Source organism: Dromiciops gliroides, chromosome 2 (genome assembly GCF_019393635.1).
Source record: "Dromiciops gliroides isolate mDroGli1 chromosome 2, mDroGli1.pri, whole genome shotgun sequence".
Lineage (NCBI taxonomy): Eukaryota > Metazoa > Chordata > Mammalia > Microbiotheria > Microbiotheriidae > Dromiciops > Dromiciops gliroides.
Window position 1 is genome coordinate 395,640,722 of NC_057862.1, and position 20,395 is coordinate 395,661,116.

General features: G+C 43.9%; 1 protein-coding gene across 1 annotated transcript in view; it reads left to right on the forward strand.

Moving 5' to 3' along the window:
• The first annotated feature begins 213 nt into the window (after positions 1-213).
• Positions 214-20,395, forward strand: part of TGM3 (transglutaminase 3) — a 44,445-nt gene continuing 24,263 nt past the window's right edge. Inside the window, exons 1-5 of the mRNA XM_043980843.1 lie at positions 214-218; positions 11,744-11,955; positions 12,771-13,013; positions 14,583-14,701; positions 16,747-16,875. Of these exons, the coding sequence (XP_043836778.1) occupies positions 214-218; positions 11,744-11,955; positions 12,771-13,013; positions 14,583-14,701; positions 16,747-16,875 (708 nt within the window). The remainder of the gene's footprint in view (positions 219-11,743; positions 11,956-12,770; positions 13,014-14,582; positions 14,702-16,746; positions 16,876-20,395) is intronic.

Consider the following 20,395-nt stretch of genomic DNA (forward strand, 5'->3'; position numbering starts at 1 on the left):
ACATAGAAAGCATTATCTAGTGTTAGTTATTATCAGTTTTTATTATGCTCAAAAAGGCCCAGTGGCTCCCTGCATTAAATCCCAGGATTCAGACCCTGAAATCACTTGTCTTTCTTTAAAAAAAAAAATCCAGCTACCTGACCCCTCTTCTCTTTCTCCCAGTTATTTTTTGCATCTTTCTGAAGCATAGTGACCTTCCTGTGGGTGATAGGTATGTCGTAAGTGAAGGCTACAGGCACTACAGGAATGACCTGGTGCCTCACCCACCTGGTTATAATTCTAATTGGTGTGTGTAGGAGCGGCTTCTATAAATGGTAAGGCAGTCAGGAGCAACCTTGTCTTCTGGCACAGTACCTCAGCCATTCCAAGCAGAGCACAGAGAAGGAGCAGGGCTGGAGAGACATGGCTGGTAAGTGGGATGGAAACTTCTGCAGGGGGTACCTCCTAGGGAGCCAACCACCTCTTCCAATCTGACTCAGCAGGATTTCTCTGGGGGCTCTAATCCAGTCATTCATCTTGGAAAGGCAGTGGGCTATAGTGGGGGAAACCCTTGAACTTGGCTCTCAAGATCTGACCTCTCCACTTAACCTTTCTGAGCTTCAGTTTCCTACTATAAAATGAAGACAGTAATAATGGTACTGTCTACCTCAAGGCAATTGCTAAGAATTATGTGGAAACTGTAGAGAGCCATAGAAACGTGAGTTTATTGTTTGGGATTCATGGATATGGTCAGTTTTTTGAAAGGGTCCATCAAGGCTCACTATCACATGGGCTGCAAGGCATCCTCTGAGGTTCTGATCTCCAGGGCAGCAAATGTGTGTTTGGGATGGATCTGAGGATGACAGGCATTTGTCAAGCAGATACTGGTCCTGTCCATTTATAAAGAACAGTTTTGCCTCATGGGAATATCTTAGACTCGGATCATCTTTCCTAAATAGTACCTGCTTCCTGGCATTTTCCAACAGTGATGACATTGTTGACATGTCAGCGAAATGGTCACTAAAAACAACCATGTAGAATTCAGCATGGTGTGGAAGGACTGACAGGCAGAGGACCTGGGTTCTGACACTCACTGAATGACCTTGGGCAAGTCAGTCCCTCCTCTGGCCGTCAGGTTCTTCATCTGTAAGATAGGGTTTTAGACTATAGCTGGTTTGTATAGCCCTTCTCCACTTGAACATTCTGAGGTCCCTTCCTTCTTTAGCGTGGTTTCTCAATGTTGTAAGTGCCATCCTAGCTCTGACATTCCTTGTTTCTAAGAGCACAGCTATCGTAACTAAGTTGATTGAAAAGAAAACATCTGTGCTGTAGGAATGTGTACTTAAGTAAGCTAGCATCCGGAAGCATTCCGCAGCCTCGTTTGAAAGTGATTTGGTGATATCAAAACTCTCAGTAGCAGGATGAGCAGGTGGTAGTGCAAGATTATCATTTTTTATAAATAGCTCCTGGGACTTTAGAGGGAAAGGGCCGGGGGGAGAGAGAAACAGAGACAGACAGAGACAGAGAGAAGGAGAGAGGAAGGAAGGAAGGAAGGAAGGAAGGAAGGAAGGAAGGAAGGAAGGAAGGAAGGAAGGAAGGAAGGAAGGAAGGAAGGAAGGAAGGAAGGAAGGAAGGAAGGAAGGAAGGAAGGAAGGAAGGAAGGAAGGAAGGAAGGAAGGAAGGATCGAAGCAATAGAGTCAGAAAGAGAGAAGAAATAAAGAATGAGAAAGGAAGAAAGAGAAAGAAATTAAGAAAAGGAGAGGAAGGCAGTGTCATCAGCATGACAATGGCTGTCGAGGATTTGGGTACTTGTTAGACAGCTCTCCTGCTCTCCAGCAGGCTAATTATTGTGTGCTGCAGCTAAGCCAGGGTGGGCGATGGCCAAGCCAAACCCAAACAAGGCATGAGTCAAACTCTTAAAAATCTCATCAATGGTGGTGAAACCTACAAGAAAGCTTGCCAAGGGAAATTGTTAAGCCAGATGTGGGAGCCAAACCCCAGTCACTCCATAGTTTGTGAACATAGGGCTGGAGGACTACAAATTACACAGATCTCATGATGTCCCATGCAAGGAGTACAATTGCCTTTGCCAGAGCAACCTTTGCAGGGGAGGGACTTGTAATCACATAGATTTATAGAAATGAACCTAGTGAAAGAGACCTTAGCATAAGTCTGGCCATGTTACTCTCATACCCAGGGGGCAGCTAAATGGTTCAGTGGATAGACCCCCTGGGCCTGGAGTCAGGAACCTGAGTTCAAATCCAGCCTCAGAATCCCTGTGACCCTGGACAAGTCAGTTAACCTCTGTCTGCCTCAGTTTCCTCATCTGTAAAAATGGGGATAATAATAGCACCTACCTCCCAGGGTTCTTGTGAGGATCAATTGAGATCATAATTGTAAAGTGCTTAGCATGGTGCCTGGCACATAAAAAGCACTATCTAGTGTTAATTATTATCAGTTATTATTATGCTCAAAACGCCCCAGTGGCTCCCCCTTGCTTTAAAAATAAAATTAAAACTCCTCTATTTGGCTTTTAAAACCCATCACAGTATGCCTCTAGACTACATTTCTATTACTCAATTTTGTGTACTGTACAAAGCTGCCAGACTTACCCATTTGCCATTCCCCACACATGACATTACATCTCCTTTCTTGGTACCTTGACATAGGCTGGCTTCCATGTGTAATGGGGGAAATGGGGTACGGGTTGGGTTAGGGGAGAGGAATTCCTAAGAACCCAAACCCATATCCCATTTCCCCCATTACACATGCCTGGAATGTACTGGCTCCTGGTCTTGGCCTCCTGGAACCCCTAGATTCCTTCAAAATGCAGCACAAGGGCCACCTCCTAGGAGGCCCATCTCATCCCCTCTTCCCCCAGATAACTTTGTGTATGTTTTGTGTTTACTTTGCTGTGTCTACTCTGTTCCCACTTCCCTCCCCCCACCCACCCCAGAATGTATGTTCCTTGAGGACAGGGACTAATTCACTTTTGTCTTTGTATCCCCAATACCTACAATGCTTGGCAAATAGCAGTCTCTTAATGCTTGTTTAGTGAACATTTGGATCAAATGAATGAACAAATAAGCATAGAATATCAGAACTCTGAGTGTAAGGAAACATTTCTTTAAAATTAGAGCAATAGGAAACTAGAGCCACCTCAAGAGTAAGTGGAGTGGGGCAGCTAGGTGGCGCAGTGGATAGACCACTGGCCCTGGATTCAGGAGGACCTGAGTTCAAATCAGTCCTCAGACACTTGACACTTACTAGCTGTGTTACCCTGGGCAAGTCACTTACCCACCATTGCCTCACAAAAAAAAAAAAAAAAGAGTAAGTGGGTTCTTTCCTCCTCGCCCAAAGGCTTCAAAGGCTAGACAGCTACTTGTTTGGAATGTTAGAGAAGGATCCCTGCTCAGGTTGAAGTTGGACTGAGCAGCCTGCTTCTGATGTCCCTTTCCGCTCTCTAATTTTGTAATGCCAGGGAATGGGAATCTCTCTGGCTTATGTGAAACAAAATGCCTATGCTTTCCATCTTGACACACAGAAACATAATCACCAAAACATCACCACAGACAAACCTACGGTTGCACACAGACCAGATAAGTCCTAATGATGCCCTTTGTCAAGAACAGGTATCACCAATCAAACTCCTGCTTGGGACCTGGGGGGTGAGTGTTTGGGGGGCATAGCTGCATTGACTCATCACAACATTTTGGTGTCCCATCTGTCATATGATTTTCATATTAGGGCTGGGGTTGTCGTATATTGCCCAAATGCCAATTATAGATACTGTCTGAGGTGCATACAGCCTGCCTAGGGAGAAAAGGAGTTGGGAGTCAGTGGCAAGGGAGTGGGATTTTTGTTGTTTGTTTTTCGTGTTTGGGATTTTTAAATGTCACTGTTAGAAACTCCCCTAAGGTGAAAATCTGAAAATACTGCAACCCTGAGATTGAGCCATGTGTCCCAAAAGTCTTAGGGCAGTTTGGTGTTGTTTTTTTTTGGGGGGGTGGGGGTGGGAATTGATCTCCTCTAATTGACCCCTTATTTAGAGCTCAGGACTTCATCACTACCTGTTTTCCCTTCACTTTGCCCAGGAATTCAGACAGAAACTTAGGCTTTGTGTAAGGAAAATCTTCTAATAATTAGAATGATCCAAATGATCTAAAAATGGAATAGACTGCCCCAGGAGGTAGTGGGTTCCCCATCACTGGAAGTCATTAAGTAAGAGCTGAACCACCACTCGGGGAAGCAATAGAGGAGCTTCTTGTTCAGCTGCTATTTGTGCCTAATGGTCCCCGAGGTCCCAGACAACTCTGATCCTCTGGGATTCTGGGAGAGGCATTTAGTTAAGCTCTCAGGTCATTTTCATCCAGCTTTCAACAAGTTTTCTAACCTTTTGGACATAGAATGTTAACTCATTTTACAGAGCAGCAAAATGATTTGCATAGAGTGACAATTTGGGGCCTGGGTGGGGAAGGAATTTATCCACAGTCACACCACATTCTTCGGGACCAAGAGGATGTTTCAGAAGTAATTGCTTGCACCAGAATTATGGGGGGGAGGGAGAGAAGGTGGGGATATCACTGGCCTAGAAATCTCAGTAATTTTCCTGTAAGAGAAAAATTCAGAATAGATTCTTGGAAATTGTGATACGGTTAAAGGTAATTTCTGCATGAGACTAAAGGATGAAATCTAACTGTTCAGTTAAAAGCTGGCTGAAAATCTCATTAGAAAAGGTTCTTCTATCTTCTGGATGACCTAACTAACATCTGGGCCCATCTAAATCTTCAGAGGCCAAGTGCCCAGACGTTTCTCTGGCTCTGTCCATGGTTAGTGCTGAGAGCTAATTGAGCACATGGATGTTAGGCAGCATTGAGCAGTCAAAAGAACACTAGACACCAAAAAAAAAAAAAAAAAAGGAACACTGGATTTGAAGTCCTAGCCCTACTGGTGACTAGGACAAGTCAATCTCTTCCAGCCTTAGTTTCCTTATTTGTAAAATGGGAATAGTAATACTTCTGTGACTTACCTCATAGGGTTGTTATGAAAAAAGTGTTTCATAAAATGCCAAATGCTATAGACATGTGGACTAGTATCAATCAATATTCTAAGGGTCTGGGGGCACCTAGGTGGTGCAGTAGATAAAGCACCAGCCTTAGATTCAGGAGGACCTGGGTTCAAATCCAGCCTTAGACACTTGACATTTACTAGCTATGTGACCCATGTCAAGTCACTTAACCCTCATTTCCCCACCAAAAAAAAATTTTCTAAGGGTCTGATATGTCTTAAGTCCTCAACGATAAGAGAGAAGTTTCTCTGACTGACCTCTGGATTGCTCCAGTAATCAGGAGTGAGGGATGAAGTTTGGGCAGATTGCTTCCTTGTAAAATAACTCTGGGATCCTGCCTTTCCTCCAGCCTACAGCCTCTATAAACCAGTCAGGAATTAGGCACACGACAGCCTTTGCCTCAGAAAAAAAGGACACAATCATTTATTTAAGCAATATTTGCTGTCCCCCAAGCTACCTGAAAGAACAGTGATTGATTAGGGGTCTGTCCCGACCTGTCTGACTAACCTTTGCCCAGGGGAGACTGAGGGTCATCCAGTCCCCCTACTTGATAGTTGACAGCTTCTGCATACAGCTGGGGATCCCAGCCTTCATCTTTTTTTTTTTTTTTTTAGTGAGGCAATTGGGGTTAAGTGACTTGCCCAGGGTCACACAGCTAGTAAGTGTTAAGTGTCTGAGGCCAGATTTGAACTCAGGTACTCCTGACTTCAGGGCTGGTGCTCTATCCACTGTGCCACCTAGCTGCCCCTTATTTTTTTTCCAGCCTTCATCTTAATAGCATGTTTCCTACAGACAGGGAATCAAGAAAACTGGGTTTATGCCCTAATTCTGCCATTAACTTGCTTTATGAACCTGAGTTTTTCCCTGGACCTATTTTCTCTTTTGCAAAATGAAGTTAAACTAAGATGAGACACCTCTAATACCCCTCTCAGCTCTATGTTCTGTCTTCACTGACATTCTATATAAAACGTAGTTGATCCCCAAAGGTAGAAGTAGGAACTATGGGTGGAAATTTCAAAGAGCTAAATTTATCCCTGATGTAAACTTCCTGACATTTATAGCTAATCAAAATTGGAATGGTCTGCTGTGGGAGTTGAGGGTCTTCAAACAAAGGCTGGCTGACCATTTGTTTGGGTATATTGTAGAGAGCACTCCAGTTCATGTGGGAATCAGACCAGATGTGCCAGAAGTGCCTTTTACCTCTGACGTTCTATGTTCTAAGATCCCTTCCACTTCTGGCCTTGTGTGTTCTAGGGCCCCTTCCAACTCCGACATTCCATGTTCTAAGGCCCTTTTCTATCACTGGCTTTCTGTGAGAAGGGGAAGTTTGACATTTCCTTCTATGTAAAGAACAGGAAGACACTGGATCTCACTCTAAACCTTTAGGAAAGAAAGTTTCTTTGTCAGGCTTTACCTCAACATACAGGAACAACCACCCAGGCTAGAATTAGGCCCACTCAATCAAGCATATCTGAGAAACAGTCGCAGGTGGCCAATGTCTTATGGATCTAGTTGCTCTCTTCTTAGTCCAAGAGGAGCCACCTCCTCCACTCCCCTCACCCCTAAGGCCTTTCACCTGAGACAGAAACCACTCCCTCTATCTGGGGCAGGATTCACCTCATATGACCTGAAATGGGAACCATTGCCACTCTACTAGGTGCTGATGGATCTTTTGTGGGCCTGCCTTTCAGCCTTGGCTTATGAAAAGCTTTCCTCACTGGATCAAATCTTACACTCCAAACCAAGGGAAATTCCTGAAGAAGTCTCCTTTCATTAGTAAGGATCTATCTGCCTACCCACACTATCTTTACAAGTCTCCTGGTCTCTTGCTTCTCTGGATTTGTCTCAGAGATTTTCTATCCTATCCTCCCTGCCCAAAACCCTGCTGGCATAACCCTCTACACCTGGGGAAATGGAGCTCCCATAGAACTGAAATGAGAACTGGGGTACCCTCTTCCCCCACAGAAAGAGGGGAACAGAGCCCCTAAGTTGATTGCTGGGAGGGACGGAGGAAAGAGGTATAGATGTCAATCCATGCCCTTTGCCTCCTTCTCTCTCTTTCCATATATATCGCCAGTGCACTCTGGAGGCTACTAGGAAAAAAAGGCTTTTCTCTCCATGCATTCATTCCTGGTGACAGCTGGTATGGAACTGATCAGGAGACCTTGGTTCTAGTACCTCTTCCTTCCTAGCTGTGTGACTGGGACCAAGTCAATCCCCTCTCTGGATCTCATGCTATAAAATGAAGGAGTTGGACCCACTACTTAGTAGGTACTTAGTAAATAGGTATTTAAATGGAGCTCTGACATTCTATGTTCTAACGGCAGTTTCAGTTCTGACATTGTATGGTCTGTGAAGTGAAAACCCTTCTTTTTTGGCTGAAGAAGGAAAACTAAACGGGTTAGATGGGAGAACTCTGTCCACGAGGGGCCTGAGCTCACATAGGCTGCCACCCTTCCCTGGATATGTTTCATCCTGATGGGCAGCGAGCCAGAGTCATGGGTTCATGACTTAAACATGTAAAGCAACTTTAGATATAATCTGGGGCCTGTCAGCCCTGGACACCTAAAAATGACCTGGGGGGTGGACTGCTAATCCCTTTCCAAGGCCGTCTTGGATGTTTTCCACTTTAACCTGGTTTCACAAACATACAAATAATATTGAGAGAAGTGGTTCACAGCAAAATGTGTTCCTTTGTTCCCTGTGGGTGGCCCTGAGCACTATAATATGCAATATGGTTGAAAGGACATTAGGCTCATAGTTAGGAAACCTGGGTTTGAAGACCCCACCACAATACTCAGTACCTGTGTGACCTTGAACAAACATTGTTTCACCTGGCTTTTTTTTTTTTTTTTTGGTGAGGCAATTGGGGTTAAGTGACTTGCCCAGGGTCACACAGCTTAGTAAGTTTCAAGTGTCTGAGGCCGGATTTGAACTCAGGTACTCCTGACTCCAGGGCCAGTGCTCTATCCACTGTGCCACCTAGCTGCCCCTTCACCTAGCTTTTTTTAACCTCAGTTTTCTCATCTATAAAATGAGAATCATAATATATGTGACTACCTCAAAGGCTTATGGTGAGTAAAGCCTTTTGTGAATTTTCAAGGGTTCTGGCATCGTCATCATCATTATTAGAGATAGCCTTTCCTAGAACACGGAGCTTAGAGACCTGTAACCCTATAATCCTGGATTGAAATCAATTTAATTGATTGAACTAATAGACCTTGGGTAACAAGGGTCCTCCCCATACCTGGAGTCTTCTCCTCCCTGCTGACAGCAACACTGCCAGCCCGGGGCTGTAGGTCCTTCCTGGTGGGTGGAGTCAGGGAGGGGCTGGGGCTACATTAGACACCCTTTTTCTAATCCATGCTCCTTCATCAGAGGCACAAACAACTGGCCTGGGCTTTCAGAATGAAAGAAAAAGAGACCAGAATAACCTGAGATTTAATCATAAAATAGAATACCCCACAGGGCAGGGAAGGAGGCACACCTTTCATCAGGCAAAGTCTTTTGTTGCTTCGTTGCCCAATCAGGGCGTGAATGAGCAAAATTGCTGCTGTTCAGCTCAGTTCAGCAAATATTTATTGATTAAGTGAATGAAAGAATGAAGCACTTCTACCCATGTGCAAAGCATCGTGCTAAGCACTGGGGATACAAAGAGCAACATCATGTAGACCTGCTGTCAAGGAACTCCAACTCTCGTGGAGGCCTCCACACCTCAGGAAGGTTCCAGCTGCAAGTCAGTGAATGGAGAGTCCCCGGTCCTTAGGGTGCAGCAGCACACATCTTTAGTGTCACGCCACATCCATTCCCATGGTGCACAGTCCTGTGCTTGGTGCTTGGGGGACACATAGAAGAATAGGCCACAGTCCCCACCCTCACAGGACTCAAAGGCTCTACTACAGCCCTGGAAAGATGGCCAGAAATATCTAATTTGACCAGAGGGGAACCATGTGCAGCTAGGTGGCTTGATGGGTAGAGCTCTGGGCCTGGAGTTAGGAAGACCCAGTTCAAATCTGGCCTCAGACACTTCCTAGCTCTTTGACCCTGGGCAAGTCACTTAACCTCTGCTTCAGTTTCCTCATCTGAAAAAATGGGATAATAATAGCACCCACCTCCCAGGGTTGTTGTGTGACTATCAAATGGGGTAATATTTGTAAAGCAGGTAGCACAGTGTGTGGCATACAGTAAGTACCATATAAATGTTAGAGGATATTATTATTTGCAGCTAAGTGGTGCAGTGGATAGAGTACCAGGCCTGGAGTCAGGAACACCTCAGTCCAAATCCAGCTTCAAACATAAGCTCTGTGAGCCAGTGTAAGTCACTTAAGCCTGGATTGCCTCAGTTTCCTATCTGGAAAATGTGGATAACAAGAGCACCCACCTCCCAGGGTTGTTGTGAGGACCAAATGAGATAATAATTGTAAAGCTCTTAGCACAGTGCCTGGAACATAGTAAACTATATACATGTTAGCAGTTATTATTAATTCATGCTATCATTATTTGGATTTCTGTGTCATCTCACCTCACCTCGCCTCTTAGTTGCAAGCCCTAGAAAGGCAAGGAGCCCAGGCTTCTTTATCTTTGAGAGACAACAGAGAATCATAGTATCATGGCACTGCACTTGAACTCAGAACCCCTAAGTTTGAGGCTTCGCTCTGCTGCTACTACTAAGGAATTAAGTCTGCTCAGGCTAGGCTCTTCCTGGCCCAGTGAGGAGGGAGATTTGTACATGGAAGCAGAACTGATGACATGATCATTTAGAAGACTCTAAGTGGAGTCGATCCCTGTGCTTATCTTTATCTCAGCAACTCTTAATTTGTCTATTCAGAGGTAGCTGGGGTCTCCTTAACCAGGAAGTTCTAGTGATTTTTGTTTGCCTGATTAGAAGGCCCTGCTGGTCTTCACTGTGTCCAGCTACTCTATATAGACCTGCAGATTTGGGCAGGGCTGGTTTCCTAGGGTGGGATTGGGTGTACAGCTTGACTCCTTAGTACCATAACTAGTGGGAAATGGCATGGACTTAGAGAAGGAAAGACCTGGGTTCAAATATCTCCTCAGGCACGTCACTTGCTCTGTGACCTGAGGCAGGTCACTTGACCCCTCTGTGCTTCCATTTCCTCATCTGTAAAATGAGGTGTTAGACTTCATGGCCTTCTAAGGCCCCATCCCAGCTCTATGATCCTGTGAAGCTTGAGACCTAGGGAGGCAGTAAAATGAAGTAAAGGACTCCTAATATCATTGTGGATCATGTGGCTGTGTCCCTTTTCCTTGAGATCTTGAACCAGACTGTGACCACAGAGAAGTCCATAAAATGAGAGTTAGACTAAATAGTTCCTAAGTCCGACACTCCCCATTTCTTTTTTTTTTTTTTTTTTTTTTTTTTAGTGAGGCAGTTGGGGTTAAGTGACTTGCCCAGGGTCACATAGCTAGTAAGTGTTAAGTGTCTGAGGCCAGATTTGAACTCAGGTACTCCTGACACCAGGGCTGGTGCTCTATCCACTGCGCCATCTAGCTGCCCCACCCCCCAGTTCTAATTCCTACCATCCTGGGGCAGCTAGGTGGTGCAGTGAATAAAGCACTGGCCCTGGATTCAGGAGGACCTGAGTCCAAATCAGTCTTCAGATACTTGACACTTACTAGCTGTGTGACCCTGGGCAAGTCACTTAACCCTCACTGCCCTGCAAAAAAAAAAATAATTCCTACCATCCTAAATCACTTCAGTTGTCTGGACCCAGGTTTTTTCATCTCTAAATGGGATCATAATGACAATACTACCTCAATGAACTCTTGTATGGACAGTGTTTTGTAAGCCAAAAAGTGCTAGAGAAGGGGAATTATTATTAGTGTGCCACCACTGTGGCCATTTGTTGTTGAGTCATTTTTCAGTCATGTCTGACTCTTCATGACCCTGTTTGAGATTCTCTTGGCAAAGATACTGGAGTGGTTTGCCATTTCCTTCTCCAGCTCATTTGATAGATGAGGAAACTGAGGCAAACAGAATTAAATTATTTACCATGGGTCACACAGCTAGTGTCTGAGGCTAGATTTGAACTCAAGAAGATGAGTCTTCCTGACTCCAGGCCCAGCACTCATAGTATATGCTTGGTAATGTCTGTTGAATGAATAAATGCATGCATGATCAAATGCCCCCAGTTCCATCTCCCCTCTGTCCTTCAGCCTATGGCTCCCAGCATGAGTGCCCCAAGTCCTTTGGCAGCTCTGTTTGGCATTCAAAGGCCTTTATCACTCAGCCCCCTCCTACCTTTCTGGTCTTCTTACACCCCATTCCCCATCACATACTCTTTGTCTCACTGGACCTCGCCTGTTGGCTGTTCCACAAATGAGACACTTAGCACAGCTCCAGGCACTTTCTCTGGTTGTTCCCCAAACCTGGAATATTCTCCCTCCTCTACTCTACCTACTGACTTTACTGGCTTCCTTTAAATCCCAACTAGAACCTCCCCTCCTACAAGAAGCCTCCTGCAACCTTTCTTAAACCTTCCCTCTGTTCATTATTTCCTATTTCTCCTGTATATTGCTTACTTTTTACATATTTGTTTGCATATTGTCTCCTTCATTAGATTGTAAGCTTCATGAGGGCAGGGCCCATCTTGCTTTCTTGTCTCCCAGGTGCTTAGCACAGTGCCTGTAGGCATTTCATCAATGTTGATTGCCTGATGGTTGTTCTGTAAAAGACCCCACAGTCTTCAGTTTCTCCTTTTTCCTCTCACAGATTTGCAACTCTCGGACTTCAGCTGGAAGAATGAAGCTAACAAATATGATCACCACACAGACAAGTACTACAGTAATGAGCTGATCACCAGGAGGGGCCAGCCCTTTAAACTCAGTGTTTCCTTCAACAGACCTATGTCCTCTGGGGATAAGGTGACCTTCATAGCCTCCACAGGTAACTGATTTTTTTTTCTCTCTCCCAGGGCCCAACATAATGCTCTACATACAGCGGGTGTTCAGTAAATCATGTTAAATTGACTGCTCCAGGATATTATGATTAACATGAACATGCATGATGTAGTAGAAAGAGTCCTGGACCAGGATGCAAGAGATCTAGACTCTGTTTGTGACTTCTCTAGGCCTCTGCTGGATAATGATTAAGATCACTTCAAGCTGGATTGTTGTTGAATCCTCTCAGTTGTATCCAACTCTTCATAAACCCATTTGGGGTTTTCTTGGCAAAGATACTGGAGTGGTTTGTCATTTCCTTCTCCAGCTCATTTGCTAGATGAGGAAACTGAGGCAAACAGAGTTAAGTGACTTGCCCAGACGGTCACACAGCTAGTAAGTGTCTGAGTCCAGATTTGAACTCAGGCCTTCCTGATTGCACTGTCACCTAGCTGTTCCTTCAAGCCCTTAAATTATCTAATTTGGTGACTTCTTTGGGCAGCAGCAGTTCAGAGAATTTTCCTGGGAATTATATGACCAAGGTTCTAATCTCTGGTTTAATAATCTCTAATCTACTACTCTAATAACCAAATACAAGTCTTTTCCCTTCTCTGTGCCTCAGTTTCCTCATTTAGAAAATGAGGGGTATTAGACATAACATCCCATGTTCCAAGATCCCTTCCAACTGTGATATTCTATGGTTTCTTCAGTGACCCAACCTGACTGGCTATGACAATGTCCAACTAATTTCACCTACTCTAGTCTAACTCCTTATTCAGATATGCTACATGGATTTCATTGTTCTCTATTGTTTTTGGAAAGGTCCAAACCCCTCTGAATCAGCCCGGACCAGAGCTGTGATTCCTTTGACCACTAGGCCAAGTGGCAACCCCTGGAATGCAATATTCTTGAGCAACGACGGCAGCTCAATAAGCCTCACCATCACCAGTCCACCCAATGCTCCTATTGGTCGATACACACTTACCCTTCAGATTGCTTCTCAAGGTGGATACACCACCACCAATCTGGGGACATGGGTTCAGCTGTTTAACCCCTGGCTAGAAGGTAGGAGTCAAGCCCCCTACCACGTCATTAGCCCACCACTGGGCTCCCATTCCAGGTGTATCTCACTGCTCACAGAAGAAAAAGGAGGCATAGGAAAGAGCTCTACCCCAGGAGGCAGGAAAGCTAGGTCTTAATGTTCGTTCTTCCACTAACTTGGGGTCTCCTTAGGCAATTCACCTCCCATCTCTGGGCCTCACTTTCCTCATGAGGGGGTTGGAGTAAGTCATTTCAAAGGCTTCTTCTGGTTATGATATTTTACATTCTAAGTGTTCTTTCAGCTGGAATATTGTGTGTTCTATATTTTTTCTAGTTCTGACATTATGTGTTTTGAGTTCATTTCCATCTCTAATGTTCTGCCTTCCATGCTTTAAGGTCCCTTCCTGCTCTGAAACTCTCTGTTCTACATTGTGATGTCTCTTGCAACTCTATACATCTCTGTTCTGTCGAAGGCTTGTTGTAGCTCTAGAGTTCAGTGATACTCACTGGAGTCAGGGCAGTGGGTCAGTGACTCTCAAGGGTGAGTTCTAGCACAAGGATTCTATGCATCAATAATATTTCTGTCCCAGTAAGTCAAGAAGCCCAGTGCTGTAACATTCAGTAATTCTATGACAGCATCAATGCCTTTCATTCAATGTTGACAGCATTGAAGTAAACTAGTAATCCTGGATGGCTTCCTGGTGGCGTGGTCAGCAACTACTCCACATTTTCCAAATCCTCTGCACTGCAGCAGTTACTTCATCTCTGCAGCCTGAACCCCTAATGTATCTCAGCTTATTTTAGTCATAGGGTTTAGAGCTGGACAGCAGCAGACCCTTTCTCCAACCTCACTTCCCACCTGAGTTCATTGTTTCCAGAACATAAGCAGGTAGTCAGAGGCATCAAGCCTAGACCTGTCATGCAAAGAAGGGATTAGCTCTGTGTGAATTGGCTGGAAAGGGCAGAGTCACAACAAAGGTTGGAAAATGCAGAGGGACAGATTTAAGCTTAATGTAAAGAAAAATTTGTCAGCAATTAGAGCTAGCCAAAATGAGCACATCCTACTTCACGGGAGGTCCTTAAGCAGATCCTGGATACTTGCTATAGAACCAATTATATGCTATAGAATGGTATAGAACCAATTCCTATTCAGATGTGAGTCTGACTAGAGCAAGCCTTCTTCATCTGCAAGGGGTCACAGACCCCTCTGGCCATCTAGTGAAGCCTATGAACCCCTGCATGGAATAATAGTTGTTTGGTGGTGGTGGTAGTGGTGGTTTTAAAATCACAATTGAGGGAAATGCTAAATGTCAGGAAAAGGTTAGTGAAAATAAAGATGTCATTTTTTCCCCATACAAGTTCATGGGCCCACTGGAATCTACCCACTAGACACCAGGTTAAGGATTCTTGCACTAGAGGGTACCTGGGGTCTCTTCCCACCTAGAGATTGTGTCACTGAGGCCAGAGAAGGGCTTCCCCAGAGATAGCTCATCCCCTAGCACAGAGGGTAGTTGGGAGGGGGTGGGTAGAAGAAGGAAAGGGGCCTTTCTAATTCTCTCCCACCTCAAACATTTCCTTTTGGGGGGTTTTCAGTGGATGCCGTGTTCATGATGAATAATGCAGAGAGAGAAGAATATGTGGAGGAAGATGCCGGGATCATATACGTAGGGAGCACAAATCGAATCAACATGGTTGGCTGGAATTTTGGACAGGTAAATTGATAATAAAGCAGCCAAGGGCTGCATACAGACTTCTTGAGCGATTGACTTCAAAGAATAAGTTGGATTCTCATTTGTATATAGCTTGTGTGTTAGGCCTTTGACTAAAAAGCACATCCAGATCTTTTTGGCTCCCAGTCTCATTTGAAGCTCAAAGCTCTTGCTCTGTTCTTCTCCCCTCTCTCTATCTCTAGCCTAAGTATACAGTGTGACCAGGTTTTCCCAGCTTAGAAAAATGTGCTTGTTCCATTTTTAGTTGGACTCACTAGTTATACAGCCATGATCAAGTTACTTTCTTCCCCCAAGCCTAAAGGTTCAAATGAGGAGGTTGGACTTTTGTTGTTGCTGAATCATTTTAATCATATCTGACTCTTCATGACCCCATTTGGAGTTTTCTTTGAAAAGATACTGGAGTGGTTTGCCATTTCTTTCTCCAGTTCATTTTATAGACAAGGAAATTGAGGCAAACAGGGTTAAGTGAGTTGCCCAGGATCACATAGCTAGTAAGTACCTGAGGCCTAATTTGAACTCAGATCTTCCTTTTTGCAGGCCCACTGCTCTATCCATTGCACTACCTCCCTGCCCCTGGAGATTGGACTAGATAATCTCCAAGACCCTTTCTAGCTCTAGCATCCTTTGTTTTAAGGTCTCTTCCAACTTTAATATTCTACAGGAGGTCCCAAAAGTCTTTTTTGTTTTTTTTGGTGAGGCAATTGGGGTTAAGTGACTTGCCCAGGGTCACACAGCTAGTAAGTGTTAAATGTCTGAGGACTGATTTGAACTCAGATCCTCCTGAATCCAGGGCCAGTGGTCTATCCACTGCGCCACCTAGCTGCCCCGCAAAAGTCTTAATGTGGTTTTAAGCTCTTAAAGAGTATTAATAAAAGCTAATAGGTATTTATTAAAAGCTCAGAAGTGCACTAAGATTTTGGGGATGCCTGTTCTTTTCTAAGGACCTTTCCAGCTCTGACATTCTGCAGTATTAGGACCTAACACACTGTTCTCTGTAAAATGAAAGGCTTGGCCCAGATGACCCTGAAGGGGTCTAAATTGATGCTCTCTTTTCTAAGGTCCTTTTAACTTTGCCTTCTGTGGCCTCCATTCAGAGCCATGACTAGGAATGTTTTGTTTGGGTGGAACCAGTGGACAGCATCACTGCAGAAGACAGTCTGACCATGGATACCGGTTCTGTGGGAGAGGAGTCAGGCTGGCTCTCCTCTCCTCAGGGTCTGGATGGAAAGGCACTGGGAAAGAGAGAGTTGTGAAGACAGCAGGACGGGGGGGGGGGGGAAGGGGGGAAGGGGGGAGGGAACAATTAACTAATTGTCCCATGTGGTGACACAGGCTGACAGAGGACTGTGAGGCAGGTTGTGGGGATGGCCCCTCTCTCTGGGTCTCAGATTCCTAATCAATGAAAAATGAGGGCTTTGGATCAGCTAGCCCTTGGTCACTTTTAGCTCTCGAGCTGCGAGTGATCTGAGGGTCCTTCCAAGTCTGTTATTTTACGCTTTCCGTTCTAAGGCTACTTCTTGCTCTAACATTCCATGATTCTCTGACAGCCTCAGTGACTGTAGGTTTGATTACAGCATGGCAATATATAAGTATACTGGCCAGCTTTAGGGCTCTGTGGATAGCTACTGCTCCACGTCTTCTCCATTCTCACGTAGCAGCCTGAATCCCTAAATTGTCTCAGCTTTTTAAAAATAGAGTCATAGGACTTAGAGCTGGAAGGAGCCTTGGCTATTATCTGGTCTAACCAAGGGATCAAGTGACTTCTCTAAAGCCACACAAGTTGGTAGCAGATCTGGAACTCAGGCCTCGGGTGTGCTGTCCCAGCACACGTTTCTCCTACAGTCTGGGTGAGCCAGCTCGAGGAGGAAGCAAGAACAGCATCGGTTGGCTGCTTCTGCAGGGCTGCCAGAAACCCTTGAGTAAAGAAAGCCTGGAGTTGGCTTGTGGCCCTCCCTTAGGTGCCCCTCTCCTTCCCTCATTACAGATTACATATTGAATATTAACCCCAGCTTTCTCTTTCTGAACAGTTTGAAGAAGACATTCTGAACATTTCCCTCCAGATCCTAGACAGGAGCCTCAACTTTCGCCGTGACCCTGTCACTGATGTGGCCCGAAGAAATGACCCTAAATACATTGGCCGAGTGCTGAGCGGCATGGTAAGAAAAGCCCATACATGAGGTCCCGGACAATTCTAACTCTGACCCTGGCCCATAGCTCTTCTTCTCCTGGCTTTATGGTCAGTGTCACAGCTACAGTCCAGGGCCCCTCACTTTCAGAGAGGCCCCTTCTGTTACACCACACTTGGCTCCCTCCAAACATTTAAAAGTTCAAAGTCAAAGGGATGGCTTTAACTTGTTACCTGTCACCTGGTTAATTAACTAGAAATCTCTTTACCTTTCAACTTGTTAATTAGCTCAGTTGCTGGTGAATTGACTTAGCTAAAAGGTTAAAAAGGTAAAGCAATCTCTCTGCCTTTGAACTTTTAAACTTTTAACATTTTAACCAGTTAATTGTAGTGACTTGTTAGATCCAGGCCAGAAACCCTGCCTGTCTGGTCTAGGATGCCAGCATCTCTACCCATGAGCCTGTGGAACATCACACCACAAAATCCCCACTTTGTCTTGCCATTTTCTGGAGATTACTTTCTCTTCAAAATGCTTAGCCAGAAGTCCTGTATTCTAAGTCCATCTTTGTCACTAGTCTCTTCTTATAATTTATAGACAACCTTTTTTTTTTCCTTTTTGGAAGCAATCAGGGTTAAGTGACTTGTCCAGGATCACACAGCTAGTAAGTGTTTGAGGCCTGGTTTGAACTCTGGTCTTCCTAACTCCAAGGGCAGTGCTCTATCCACCACCTAGCTGTACCTAATTCATAAATTATTCTAAAGTCATAGGAACCCTAGAGATCAGCTGACCCACCCTCTACATTTTACAAGAGGACACAACGAGGCCTGTAACAGAGAAGGGGCTTACCTAGCATAAAACTTAGGCAATGGCAGGGGTAGGTCTAGAAAGGGCATCATGATGAGATAGAAAGATCTCTGGATTTGGAATGAGAAACTTGGGTTTGAATCACAGTTGTGTGACATTGTCCAAGTCACTCAACTGCCTTGGGTCTCAGATTTCTCACCTGTGAAAGGAGGGGATTGGACTAGATGATTTCTGAGGTCACCTACCACTTGAAGGCTCAGTAAGAAGCAACAGCACTTACTAAGTGCCTTCCTTTGTTGTGTGGAACACTTTGTTTTCCTTGGTATGCCCCAACTGCCCCTTTATAATTCAGATATTCTACAAATTAATAAACATTCGGGGTGGTCAAAGAAGGCTGCAAAGGGCAAGTGAGCCTTGAAAGCTGAGGTTTCAGAAAAATCGAGAGCATTGAATGCCAAGCCAAAGACCAGGGCAGATCTGTGCAGAGAAGCTGAAGCCTGTAGCCTGGTGAGCCAGCCAGGGAGGTCCTCTATAGGGCCCAGCCCCACCTCAAGTCTACATTCTCCAAGTTTGGCCTCAGTTGCTGCTGACTCATTCCTAGCCCCTCAGGCAAACCGCTTTATCTCCTTAGAGTTTCCTCAGCTACACCTCCCAAACTCACAGCTAGGATGGGCTGGGTGAACTACACTAATTACCACCTGCACAGCCCTTTGAAAGGATCCGAGCTCCCAGGTCACCCAGCTGATTACTACTTTCCATGTTGGTGATTCAGGAGATGAGGACAGATGGTGAGATCTTTCATCTTGGCCTGTCTGTAACATATCTTATGATCTCAAACAAGGGCCCCATCAAAATGGGAGGAGGGAAGAAAGATTTGTGGGTCCTTGGCCCAATGGCAGACAGGGAAGTACTGGTCTCTCTGCTGCTTGTTCTAAATAGAATCATGGACAGCAACTGCTGGAAGAAGCCCTGGAACATTAAATGTCAGAGCTGGAAGGAACCTTCCCCCCTTAGTGTATCCCTGCCATTTTGTAAAAGAGAAAACATTCCGGAGTAAGTCTCTTCTTTGATAAAAGAGAAGCAAAGAATTTTTTTTAAAATCTATATCATTAATAGGATAGCAATAACAAAATCCAGAGGAAATAATAAAAAGAGAAAGTATGGAAGTCAGTCTACCAGGAAACATTCAAGATCTATAGATACAGAACAGATACACATATGCAATCACACACAATACACATGCAGATACACACAATCACAAAGCATTCTTTAAAAGAATAAACATTTGCTTAACTGCTTATTTGTTACAGTGGAGGGGTAAATTGGGGTGGAGAAGGGGTTACTGAAAAGTGACAGCAATTTTTAAAAAGCAATAAAACATCTATTTAAAAAGCAATATGACAATATTACTTAATTTAAAAATTAGTGCTCTGTTAATCAGACTAAGGAGTAGTCTATAAAGCCAGACAAAATAACAGTTCATTTGGAGACAGAAGTTATAGAATCTTAAGGGAAATAAAATTTCAAAAGAAGAATGAAATGTAAAGCAGTAATTACCAAAACTATTTGGTACTAATTAAAAAAAAAAGAAAAAAAGTATAGCAGTGACACATAACATATAAACAAAAATCAGTAACAGTCTAATTCAATAACCCAGTAAACCCAAGTAAACCCAAGAATATAAGCTACTAATAGGAGAACTTTCTATCTGACAAGCACTGCTGGGAAAGCTGGAAAGCAGTTTGGCAAAAATTAGGTTTGTTTTTGTTCAGTTGTGTCTGACCTTTCATGACCCTATTTGAGGTTGTCTTGATGAAGATACTGGAGTGATTTGACATTTCCTCTCCAACTTATTTCATAGATGAGGAAACTGAGGCAAACGGGGTTAAGTGACTTGCCCAGGGTCACACAGCAATTAAGTGTTTGAGGCTAGATTTCAACTCAGAAAGATGAGTTCTCCTGCCTTCAGGCCCAGCTCTATGCACTGTGCTACCCAGTTGCCCTAGATTTTAGGTTTAGACCATTATCTTATAACATATATCATACATAAGCTCAAAATAGAAATATGACCTAAATATAAAAGTTTACACTATAAAGAAATTAGAATAAAATTAATTAAGGTATATTTTATAACTATGGCTAAGGAGATAATTCTCAACCAAACTAGGAAATGGATCACAAAAAATATACATAATCTTGATTATGTGAAATTAAAAGGCTTTGCACAAATATAATTAGTAGTATAAGAAAGAGGAAATTTGTTTTGATGGTTTTGGTTAATAAGGGTAATAACAAGAATATTCTCTTCCAGCAGATCTAAAAATAATTTAATAAAGAATGAGAGGGAAGAAATAGATTTAACAATTATAGTGCTAAATATAAATGAACTGAACTGCCTGGGAGAAAAAAATGGTTACAAAACGTGTTAAAAATCCAGCAATAGGTTGTTTATAGGAAATACATTTAGTACAGAAAGATTTTAATAGATTTAAATTGAAAGATAGATCTAAAATTTTCCATGCTAATTCATGAAGAGTCAGGGTAAGGGCAGCTAGGTGGCACAGTGGATAGAGAACTGGCTCTGGAGTCAGGAGTACCTGAGTTCAAATCCTGCCTCAGACACTTAACACTTACTAGCTGTGTGACCCTGGGCAAGTCACTTAACCCCAATTGCCTCACTAAAAAAAAAAAAAAAAGAGAGTCAGGGTAACACTGACTATGTCAAAGTCTACACAGGTAGAAGATG